This window comes from Aquila chrysaetos, chromosome 4 (genome assembly GCF_900496995.4).
Source record: "Aquila chrysaetos chrysaetos chromosome 4, bAquChr1.4, whole genome shotgun sequence".
Lineage (NCBI taxonomy): Eukaryota > Metazoa > Chordata > Aves > Accipitriformes > Accipitridae > Aquila > Aquila chrysaetos.
The window spans coordinates 25,262,468-25,275,378 of NC_044007.1; the positions used below are offsets into that span (position 1 = coordinate 25,262,468).

Here is a 12,911-nt window from a genome sequence, read left to right on the forward strand (position 1 = left end):
CTAGTTGTTGTTGGCAGGTAGGTGACCGTGTTAACAGACTCCAGCTGCTTCTAATGAACTGCAGGTTCAGCTGCCTACCTAAGGAGCATCCCTGTGACAGGATCATTCCGGGTATGGAACCGTGCCACTGGAAGTAAAGCCAGGTATCTGCAAAATTTCGTTTTCCACAAGAAAAGTCATGGTCTCAGTAGGTTGATACTGCAATCTGTATTTCCTATTAGCTCTCCCCAATGCTGCACTTGGATCATTCAGCAGGCACTGGAAGGGCACATGTTGTATTACTAACTGCTCGTCAAGGGAAGCAAGGACTGTAACTCTTCTTGGCATTACTGCATTAATGAACAAACACCAACCCTGGATGGTTTTTAAAGAACACTACAGACAGCTAGTAACCATCTATAATCCCTAAGAAATATCATGGAGAAGTACATTTATGGCCCTCCCTAGATGACAGGCATCAGTGGTTTGTACAGTGAGCTTTGTGGGAATTAAAGCTAAGGGAAAGAACACATAGCTGCAAACTCCAGCCCAGTATCTCTACTTTTGAATGTTCCCAAAAAACCTAAATAAAGCCATCCTTTGACAAAACAAAACAAAGGTTCTTTCTGCAAGTTTAACTTAATGGCAGCACAGTATACTAAAAGCATCAATTGCAGTGCATTCTGTAACAAAGTAAAACTTCACTCCTGTGTAACTTCTGACTAAGTCAACAACTCATTTGCATTTTAATCCCATATTATAACATTTCAGTCTCATCTATTGAAGTGACAAGAGCAATGTTTATCTTAAATACAGATGTGGACACACATACACAAACCACCCTAAGACCTCCTGTGCAAGGGGAGAAATGAAACAAAAAACCCAACAATTTATCAGTTTAAGGGGAATGAGTTACTTCTTTTAAAAATGGGAAATGCCTCAACTTACTTAGCCTTTAAGCAAATTAACAAAACTCTACCCCTAGCATCTCCTGCCAATTCAGTGCCTTATGGCTCTGCATCCCATGTTAAAAGCTGTTCTATCTCTTTCTTACTCCTTTCGTTATTTGATCCAGAGCTTGGCTGTGTGTTATTAAATAGAAGTCTTCAGAAAACCCATGTAAGGAGGGAGCCAGATTGCCTGCTTACTTAAGCAAGATATAAAGAATATAACCCACACAGTCCAAAAGATGAATACAGAGCATTTGGGGAATTAGCTAAGTAAAGAGCATGAAGTGTAGAAGACAGAATTATGAACGTGATGAACTTGGCTGACTGTATGAAGATGAAGATTATTTATTTGTTCTTACCATGTGAAACATTACACATATCGTTGGGTTGGGCCAGTGAGCAAAAGAATCTATGTAGTACTATGGATCTCCTCTCATTTCTCATATTAAACAGTAAATTGTATCCTGTCATTTCTGAGAATTAAGGTACAGGAAGGGTGTTAATGGTGGGAACAAGCAGGCAACTTTCAATTACCTACAAAATTATGGATTTCAAAGTACTCTGTACACAGAAATGTACATTTCTATCTAAACACTTGGATATGCCACAACTTTGATGATCACACTGCCAGCTGAAATAAATGGCATGGTATGCATTAGCAAAGTCTAAAATCCGTCACAGGCAGGAAGAAGGCAAGACTCATTACAGTTACCCTTTATTAGCTACAGATAGTCCATATATATATATATGTCCAATCATATATATATATACATATAGACATTGGTATATATAAAAGCACCTGTAAATCAGCTGTCTACAACATTGCCATACATCAGAAGTCTGATTCTTGGCATGAAGAATTCTGTCTGGAGAGTCACCTCCTAGCACCTTGCTTACCTGCCAGCAATCATGCCAGAAGTAGATTAGTTCAAAGGGAATTCCTCACAAGATTACTTATTCTCCCCAAGATTAAATGCAGTGAATATTTAAGCCATTTTATTATCTGGAGCTATCCATCTGTTTGTGTTAGTAACAGGTTTCAAGAAGAGTAAGAAAAAAAAGGAAAATCCACCCTATTATCAAATTTTAAAAACTGAAGAATCTCTACTAAAACATCAAGGAAACTTCATACAGAATATTGTTACTGTTCTTGGCCACACCAGGGCAAGACATGGCAAGACTTTACCATATCAAGTATCAGGAATTCCTGAGATTTAGGAACCCAGTCTCCATTGGTTTTTATTACTATCCTAGAAACACTCAACTCAAACACACAGAAATTCAGCCTAGTTAGTTACAGTCAATTGCTGTATTAAAAGGAGGATTTAGCAAAGCCAGAAAGAAATATCATTTGCATACTGCTTAATCTTACTGGATACTAATTTCCTCATTCCTCAATTACAGCATTACTCTCTTCCTTTTTTCCCCCCAGTCTCATTTTTGTCATCCATTTAACAGCAACAGTCCCCTGGAGATCTAGTTACAAAGCCAAATGCAGCCATCATTAACTTGACAATAAATTTTTTCAGTAACAGCAAGTGAACAACTCACCCCTATGTACCTTCCAAACTTCATTTACTTCACACTGTGTTAACATAAGAATTATGATTTCTCTTACAAATCACACTATGAAACAGCGATGCTGCTAATCCACATGCACTGAAGCTGCCACTGTCAAATAAATAATCTGATAGGCAACGCAATTTTTGCTTAAAAAAATTAAAATATGGCATTTTTAGATCTAGACACAACAAAGCTGGAAACTACATCAATTAAGTCTCCGCTAAACTTCCCTGTGTGTTATATATTTAAAATTTTTGCATCCTAAGCATAGAATACTGCCTGAAATATCAACACAAAAAGTCAACAACACATCTAATTGTTCTGGTACTGGTGGAGATTTTGAAAGTGGGGAAGAATGTATCTGAAACACATCCTGGCCTCTGCAGCCATGAGAGCAAGAGGCAGACAGAGTGCTACCTCCCCATTCATCAGAACCAGGCATTAGGACACCAGGACCAGGAAATCAAGACACTTCATGGTAGGAAGAAGACAGAGTAGGAGCAGCAACACACCACAAGAGCAGTGCATGAAGCCTACCTGATCATCACAGCCCTACCTTGCAGACCAGAGACATCAAACCACCCTTTTTTCATGTCTGCTAGATGGCTGCCACTTCTCAGATTTTTCCATTTCCACCTCAGCTCTCCCACAAAGCTAATTTAGCCTGGAGGCTGCTGCACCAAGGTATACTGTATTCCATGCCGACCCTAAGCACATGCAGGTGGTAAACCCAAGCTTTTCTGACCTTAGCCTGGCTAATTCAGTTGTCCTTCAGACTTGACCATCTCCCTTGGATAAAAGTACCATGCCCCTGCTTCTTTCAGAAATGGCCCACATGCACTGTCTTGTGCCTACTTGCAAGGTAGCTTCTTTCACAGAGTTACAGAAAACCTAGAAAATTTTTTGCATGGGTCACAGGAAAGAGCTGCACATACAAAGTTATAATGCAGCAGCTGGGATGTGCAATGCTCCTGTAAAAATAGCAGTCTTGGACCCTGGATGCCACATCATCCTGCACAGAACCGGACCACATGCCAGGATCAATACTCCTGGATGAGGATGTAAGAAGATGAAGCATACAACAGTGAAAAATTAGATATATATGCCTGGAGATAGGGAAGAAAGGTAGTTGTTGGGACAGGTCAAAGAAAAGAAGGTTTTGGGGAGTAGAGGGAAAAGGCAAATATATTCTTGAAAGCTAAGTAACATTAGGGACGTGGCGTTATATCCTACTTAGATTCAGCATCCTCTAAAATCAGGCCAGAAAACATTTTTCCCCTCAACCTCTACCTTGCCTTTTTTAAAAACATGTTGCTTTTCAGCTCTCTCCAGGAATTAGTTCAGCTTTCCCCCAATGCCCCACATAATTCAACAAGATTTTCAGAAAAACAAACCCAAATTCTGGGTCCATAATGGACTCATCAAATTAAGGCTTGGTGTCAGGCTGAAGCAAGTGAAAGATTCTTATCATCACTTATTTTTTTCTCCCTCAAAAATTATTAACATGTACTGAAAATTTAAAATACTTTAACACCTGGAAACACATTTGCTCTATCAACACGTATCAATATGTATTGATATAAGAATTATAATATGAAGAAAAGATTAACTATTTCAGGGGAACTGTGAAACGAAGAAGGAGGCTTTTATCAGGAAGAAAGATTTTGTAAAATCTGAATACACTTCTGGAAAATGTGACCTCACCTACTCTGTGGAACAGTAAAGAGAATTACTTCATGAAACTAGAATTACATAGGAGAGTTATCCAAAAGGATATGAGGCTATTCAGCTCTGATGCATAGCACAGAGACTAAACCTATTACTCCATTCTTTAAGAAGAACACAGAGAAAAAACACCACTATATAATAGTCATATTTTTTACAAATATGACTTACAATTTCCAGCAAGTACTGGATCTCATTAGAACAGTTTGGTTTCAATAACATGTAGCTTACTGTGTAGCAGTAAATCCTAGCAGCAAGAGGGTTGGACCCAACCTCCAGCACAAAGCCTTGGATGCCGAAAGAGCAGGGCAACGGTCCTGGTTCTCCCAGGAGCAGCCCTGCACAGGGCACAGGCTTGCTATGCAGTGTCTGGGAAGAATCAGGCATCCAAGAATGGGATCCAGAAAAGCCAGTTTCGGAGCACACAGGTGCCCAAGGCAGGAGGTACAGAGGGCAACTATTCCCTCCTTAGCGAGTCAAGATGCCAGTCACTGCAGGCCATCCCCTGGGAGGGAAGGTGACAGTGCCACCCAGCTGTGCATGCACTCCTCACGCATGCAGGAAACCATGTTCAAATCCTGCCTCCATTAGTGTGAGGCAGGAGCTTCAGCCTGGGTTTACCATCCTTGAGGTAACCACCCTCAAACTCAGCAACACTGAAAAGGGCCAAGGCCTGATATTCAATTTTTTTGCTGTTGCCAATCCGTATAGTTCACTTGACCATTCATTAAAGCAGCAATCGGAACCCATGTCCCTCCCACACAGCATGTCCACATCAAAGCCACACAGCTACTCCTACTCTCTAAATCTTTGAAATGCAACTGCACTAACTTTTGGCCCAGACGCTGTGCCACTGAACACCACAGCGTCTGAGGTCCTTCATGGACATCATCTTTTACATTCCAAGAAAAACAGTAGCATAATTATCATACCGCAAGCAGCACTGCTCTAAGTAATAATAAACAATCCAGGCACCCAATACTGAGGCTCATGGTCTCAAGATATGAATCAATAGCTCCTCACGCATAGAAAAAGAGGGATCCAGTGAAGACAGAAGGAGGGCTTTGCTGTGCAGTGTGCTCTCATACCTACGAATCTCTCCAACCCCTGTTCTCAGCACTGAACCCCTCATCAAAGGGGGTACCCAAGCCCCTCCAGAAGGATCTCTTCTCCCAGTAGGTCAGTGGTCATCCGAGATGCTGGCAACTCAAGGGTAAATCCTCTGAATCACATTAAAATTAACTTTTTTGTTGGCCTTTTGTTAATCTAGCTGAATTCCCTAATCCACCACTAAGAAACAAAAAAGGAGGGTCAACACTGGGGAAAAATACATCAGCCAGGACTGGGGCCAGACCACTTCTTTCAGCAGCATCCCTGGCTTAAAAAGACTGTGAGCTTACAGCAACAGCACACGCCTTCAACAGCTTCGAGACACATATAATCCCCATTTTATAAATAACAGGCTGGAACTATTTTCATATTATCTAAATGGCAAAACTCCCACCACCTTCTATAAGAGCAAGACTGGACAAATGTTGTTGATAGTTAAACAAAAAAACCCACAACTCGAACACAAAAACTAGGAAAAAGTCTGCCAATACATCATCTTCAGATTTATGTTATTTCAGTTTCACTGCAACAAACAGTACATAGAAACTAGAGACTGTTCCTTTTTTGAGGCGACATTTCGGGCAGGCTGCATTCTAGGGCTGGTTCTACTTGTCAGTATTCCTTTAAAATGAAAGGGCAGGGTCACCCATCAGCAAAAGAAAAAAGTGCATTTTAAAACACATGCAGAAAATATGAATTCTTTGATACTTTATGGTCAAACATCTGCTAAACTACTACTTTCCTTTAATTATGGGATTCTCAAAGCAACAATTATGTCTATTTTCCTCAGAATTTGGGGGATATAATCAGTACTACCAGAAATCAACACAGTCTCTCTACATATATCTCTATGTTTTGCCAATGTTGAAACACTGGAAATGAGACACGGACATTGACTAAATATGGTAAACCTCCAGTTTGCCAGCTCCCTAAACTGAGGGCTTTCTAACGTTCAATCCTGTTTGTTACCTAGGAATCCATTTCTTCAAGGTGGTGACCATTTTCAATCTCTGCTGACTTCTGGAAATCCAAGTCATTCTGCGTTTCATGTTTCTCCTCTCTCTGTTGCTAAGACAGGCATGAAAGCTACTCCCTCCTTGTAAGGAGATCAAAGGAAGCGAAAACTTTCTTTTTGACCCAACATTTTCAAATCTTGGGATACACTGAAAGAGAAAATGTTTTTTTTCCTCTTCAATAAAAAAAAAAAATCTAACCTTTTCTGTGCTGCGCCTTTTTGCTGTGTAAATCAGACTGAATCTGGAAACTTGACATCCTGGCATGTTGCCCAGTCCTAAAGAAGAAAATAGGGAAATGCGGATTTTATCCATAAGATCACAAGGTACCAAAAAGCCTCCTGCACATGATCAGAACTGTTTCAACCTCGAGTGAGCCAACCCTCGATATGCCAAACTCATATCTGAGCCAAAGTAGGCAAATCCCAGCAAATCCAATAAACAGGCAAAGTTCTGTCCACATCCCCTAAGGTTTTCAACCCCATAGGCATGGGTTAGATAGAAGACCTGGAGGAAGAGACACTCCTTGTATCCTGTAGTCAATGCTGGCTCAGGCTCCATGGCTAAAATACTGCTACTATTTAGGGCTTCCTGTTCCTGCCCCAAAGGATCGCAGATTTTTTTCCATATTTGCATGGCGTGTGCCAAAATGGAAAGTGAGCAGCCTCAGCGTGTGCTCTGGTCATTGGGTCACTCTTAGGAAACACTGGTTTGAATTTCCATGGACAGAAGGGAAAATAAACCCTGAATTTCCAACATGCAAAGCCAGGTTTCTAACCACTGTTAGGCTATTGCTATGTTAATAAAGAGCCCTTCAGAGCACTAGCCTGGGGACCTGAGCTCCAGGAGGAGCTCTGAGGGCAGCGGGGGCCACCATGTCCAGCATGAAGCACTAAGCACATCCAGAGAGAAGCAACGTTTTAAGTTTCTGCCAATACTTCCTATTTTCTTAGCTCATCAGGTCTGAAGCCTACAGGCACTTAATGGGAAGAGAGGAATACAGGACATAACTGAGAGGATGAGAAAGCAAGAAATGCTGTCCTGTACCTCCTGCTGGAATGGGGGAGTCACCCCCTCTCATCTTAACCCCATCCCAGACCTTAAAAGACAAAAAGTTGAGCCAGTGCTGTCCTCTGGCTCTAAGTAGGCACCAGGAGTGTCAAGGAAGGGATCTGTCAGGGCTCTACAGACAGTGGTTTGTAAACTGAGGGGTCTGAAACATATCCTGATAGGAATGATTTAAAATGCACAATAACTATCAAGCTAACATCAAACACCTTCAGGGGTCACCTGCACATCCACTTTAGAGGCAGCTCTGAAGGGTGTCTCTGCCCCTGGGCAGAACCCAGGCGCCAATGGCCAGAACATGGAGCCGACGTCTGAACGCCAGTCCTCAGCCTTTAACGCGTTCCTCTGGCAAAGCATGGCACAGCAGCGGTAGATCTCCCTGGTTTGATCCCATGCAGCAACAGCAGCACAATACCAGGAGAATCAGCATCAAGCATCTTATATTGATGAAATATTGAATTGCATTATTTTGATTACAGGATGACTCACACACTTCCACAGCTTCTTGGCTAAAACAAGACAAATCAGAACTGCCGGTATTCCCTCACTGAGGGAAATTGTTCAAATATTTCTGATGTGATTCAGTTGCCTATCCTTTTTTTTCAGGAATAGGGCACGGTGACAATTGCTGGTTAGAGTAGAGGGAGCGGATCTGAGAATGAATTCCTCAGAAGTGATGAGGTGGTGATTTTAATAGTTTAACCACACTATTTTTTTTCCATGCTTGGGATGAGTGTGAGTTTTAGGACAGGCGCTTTTCTGAGCAGCACACCTTGCAATTCTTTTGCCTGGAGAGGCTGATGATGAGTGGCTTTCACCAGGCATTTCCGTCAGCCAGGCGGCTGGTCCAGCGATCGGAAGAACGACAGCCAAGAGCTCATCAGGGACCAGCTACCCCGCATAACCTCCTCAAGCACGAAAAGCTGTCACAGCTTGCAGAGAGTAAGATGAGACCAGCAGAAATTGTAACAGCCACAAACAGTAGGACAGATTTTAAGTCAGAAGGTAAGTAATTTAATCAAAATTATTCCACCAAGTGTGAGGAACTGCCCACTCTCCTGTGAGAGATCTCATTGCCATGCAGTCTTTGAGCACCAACACATACACCTCTTCAGAAACATGGCAGATGTCAGAGGAAAGTAAAAAGGTGAGGAAGAATAATGTGGAGGTTTTGAACATTACTCAGTATAAACCAGCACTGGATAATACAATGTTATCTTCCAAGATATCACCAGCCACAGGTACCAGCCAGACCATTCAGTCATCAGTATAATGAGATCAGATGAAAAAGTAGGACGTGATTAGCCTCTGTGAGCAATTTTAAAGATGTAAATTCAGTATCTCTCTAAATGAAAAAAGGCAAACCTAGGAGTAAGACCAGCCAAGTGCAAATAACTACACAGCTAAGAAAGGGAAGCGGGATGTGATCACTTCTCAGGATGTGAAGATGTTTGCCAAGATTAAATTCCAGGTTCTCTTTGCAGGTTCAGTAACACTTGCTCAACGCCAAAACCACCATTTTAATTTTAGCTTCCTTTTTAGGAATCTTGGAATAGGACTGGAAAGGATAGAAAATAACTTGTAGGTTTAACCTTTGCTGTAAATATTCTCTTACCAAAGCACTAAGCCTTAGACATATCATGGAATAAACAGATATTATCAAAGGCTTTAGTTGTTTTGCATTTTAGGCATGTGCTTACCTCGATATGACAGAAATACCTCAGACAAAATTTACAGTTGCAGTTTCCCAAACCAAGTAAGATTTATTCCAAACATATCTTAAATTACCCACTTTCACTTTGTTGTGTTTTGAAGGGCTATATAATTTTTCTAAACAAAACAGCTTTTATACATGATTTGTTTCAAACAGAAAGCTCACTATTACAAAAATCTACAATTAAAAAAAAAATTATAAGTATCATGTTACCTTTTATTTCCTAAACTAAAGTTATTTTCTCATAAAGGAATAAGACTGCTTTTGAAGTGGTCTAGGAATAAGTCTATTGTTATTTATGCAGAGCAGTCACAGAAGAAGGTTGTCATCTGGCCTTTAAATAGCACTCCTGCCCTACATCAATATGTACAAAAGGAGTATCTTATAAATCATTTCATTTGCAAGTGAGCTAATATTTGGGGCTCAAAACATCTGAATTTTGCTGAGCCGAGCTAACGATCATTCTTGTTCCCGAAGTAACATATCACATGATCCACTAAAAGGCAATGCATAGTTCAGTAAGAGGTAAGTGCCAAAGACTTTTCCAAGGTGAGCATGAGACAGGGGGAGGAAAGGACACATAGATACCAGTTGCCACACTTAGCGAGGGGCTGGCACTTTCCAAGCTCAGCACGAGACTCTCCTCCTCTTCCTGCTGTCTTGTTTTTTGCCAGAGTGAAGTGCTGAGCTTGGCAGGATAGCGCACAGCAAGAAGAGGAGAAATCATGTGTCAACTCAACAGTCCATAGAGAACTTCTCTGGCCAAAATTAAAAAGAGGGGCTGGAAAGCCCCAGATCACAAGAACAAGTTTTCCACCAAACTCAATGGAGGAGCAGAATCTTTGCAAACGAGGTTTAGCAGTGTTAAACAACAGGGTATAGATTTAATGGAGAAAAAACTTTAATTTTACAAGCCGGTTCAACCAAACTGAGTTAAACCAAACCGCATCATTTACAACCATGTCGCACAGAAAAGTAGCATCTCGTCTTGCAGAACTATTATAGCAGGCAGAAAACTTCAGTTTGACCATTGAGAGAGGAAGTTGTTAGGCGTATAATACAGTTTGGTGTTGAAAAGCAAGTGATACTTAATTCCAAAAGGAAGAGTTACCTTCTGGAGGAGTTGCAACACTGCTCCCAAGTCCCAAAATAGCAATGCTGTGATTCCTTGGTTCCAGCATCATTGCAAACTCTTCTCCTCTTTCCCAGTGTGGTACTTTCACAGGCTCCAGATGCACATTTTCCAGCTCATCTTCCTGCAGGGCACTGAACATATACTTGATGGCTGCATCTAGATTTTTTGAACCACTGAGTCTAGGTCCTATGGTATCGGCAAAAACTGCTAATCTTTCATACGATCTGTTCTGAGCTTTTCCGTGAACAGCAAGGTCAATAATAGCTTTAGCAATATCAGTATAGCCAGCTATCTCATTTTTAATGTCTTCAAACGTTTTCGGGTATCTATCATCTCTTCTCAAAGACTTCCCAGCATACTGTGGTAATAAATTAATGAAAAGTATTAAGAATACATACTTCATTTTTTCTTTTTCTTTTCCACAGATGGCCTGTTGGAGAGACAAAAAGAAAAAAAGAAAGAATATTAAAAAAAATCATACAGCTATCAGCAATACTTTTTGTTATTTGGATTGGCAGACAGACCAAAATAAAAAGTAATCAGTTTATCATGAAAATGCTTTGATCAGAACTGGCAGGAAAGTAAACTCAACTTGGAGACACAATTATTGAAAGCAAATGAAAAAGATACTTAGACCACTGGACATAATCTTTGTTGTGGTCTTCAGAAACATCCTTGGAATGCTGCATTATTTAAATAATCACATCCTTCACTGAATCAAAACCCAGGGCTGCTCCCGTCCAGGAGGCGCTTTACCTCTCCTTTCTGTTAGGAGCAGAATTTGCCAGAAGTGCCAAATCACATGTCTTCACACAAAATACCTGGATGAAAACATTTCTTAAACCATTCATGAATAAATGTGCTTTTTAATCTCTATCTTCATAATCAGGAAGGCACTTTCTATTGCACAAGAAAGATGTCAGAGCAATTTAGATCCAATGCCCCCAGGAAGGAAGTATGAATTTCTTCACTGCATAAATCTGTGACTACCAGAGAAACGCAATTTCTCATTAACTGGTGTATCTTTTAAGGCCTGACTTCACCAGCACTGTAGAGAGATGCAGTGCCAGGGGTGCTGATCCTGTGTTGAATATCAAGAGTTATCTTTGTTAACGCTTAATAGTTTATCCAACTCAGCATTAAAAGTTCTCATTTTTAAGATCTTGCAAATTTTCAGTCCCATAAAAGCAACAGTTTGTCCGTACTATTAACTGAACTGACAAAAAAAACCTCTGGAATCAGTTGAAGTAGTTGCAAAGCTCTTATAATATAGGAATTATGATTATCCAAACCCAAAATATAAAGGTCTTTATTGATACACACTAAAGGAAATGTAATTGTTTCATTTTCCTTTTAATTCAAATCAGGCTGCAATCTGAATGATAAAAATTGGCAATAAGAAATAAGGCCTTTAAATCAGCTCTACAGCTGCAGCTATTATGAGACTTAAAAAAATAGTAATTAGTCACAGCCAAGTGAAGGGGCAATTACTACTAGGCCAAAAAGATTTTGATTCAGCACTTTTTGCCATGGACTTTCATGGGAATATCAGTATTTTTGAAAAAAAATGTAATTTGCCTTAAAAACCAGTAACACTAAAGGCAAATGTTAGCCTCTACTCTACAAAATAACAATTGTTCTACAAATAGCAAAGGACTAATTAGTTGGCTAATAGGGATAAAATATGGGTAAATCAGACCTGCATGGCAGAAATATTACTAAAAGCTTTTGCTGTTAAGATTTCCACATTACCCTTCTTCCCTGTTTGTATTTATTCAGTATTTCTGGAGAGTTATACTCTTCATTTTATAATCACTGACCTGAGGAATCATGACAATATACTTATCTTGCATTTTTGGTTCATGATGTTATATGCATAAAGAGAGCCAGTACAAAGGTAGGGGGGAGGATATGAGTATGTGTGTGTGTGTATACACACGTGTATTTGTATACATTATATCCACACATGATATTCACATGCAAAATACAAAAAAATCCTCCTTTATTTTCAGAAAATTGCACACTACAGGACCTTTAATTGAGCATTAATTCTCAGTCATTTTATGGAGCAGGCAAATTTCACAATAACCAAATAGCTTTTTAAATCATAATGCCAGAAGGGACCAGAGTATCTACCTCATCTGACCACCACAGAACACTGAATGCAGGATATTCCTGAATTAACTCCCACCACCAGATGCCACACAGCAAACCAGCAGTTGAGCCAATTCCTGAAAGAGTAAAGGTGAGGTTACACCAGTTTTGTGCCTCTGGGAGCACATACCACAGTTGTATTTGAAGCTTCTGCAAGCTCCATTCTGAATGATCTAAGCTAAGAAACCACCTTTCCACTTATGTTTGTTACAATGAACCACAAATAGATGAACTCATTTTGTCAAGATGTTCATTCTGGACCATTTTCCAGCATTTGCTAAAAATAAATAAATAAAAATAAGCCTCTGGAACTCATCTTGTCCAGCCCCCCTGCTCAAGCAGAGCCATCTAGAGCAGGCTGCCCAGACCATGTCCACATGGCTTTTGAATGTCTCCAAGGAGGGAGACTCCACAACCTCTCTGGGCAACCTGTACCAGTGCTCAGTCACCACCACTGTAAAAAATGTTTCCTGATGTTCAGACAGAACCTCCTGTGTTTC

The 12,911-nt window shown here is 40.4% G+C and overlaps 1 protein-coding gene across 7 annotated transcripts in view; it reads right to left on the reverse strand.

The window, feature by feature from the left end:
- CPQ (carboxypeptidase Q) overlaps window positions 1-12,911 on the reverse strand; it is a 166,141-nt gene that overhangs the window by 130,779 nt on the left and 22,451 nt on the right. For 5 of the 7 annotated variants that reach the window (XM_030012612.2, XM_041123191.1, XM_041123192.1 and 2 more), the window contains exon 2: window positions 10,234-10,687. In XM_030012612.2, the coding sequence (XP_029868472.1) occupies window positions 10,234-10,660 (427 nt within the window). In that variant the 5' untranslated portion in view covers window positions 10,661-10,687. Of the gene's footprint in view, window positions 1-10,233; window positions 10,688-12,393; window positions 12,489-12,911 lie in introns of those variants that run through there. The other 2 variants (XM_030012613.2, XM_030012611.2) reach the window with 1 other exon arrangement.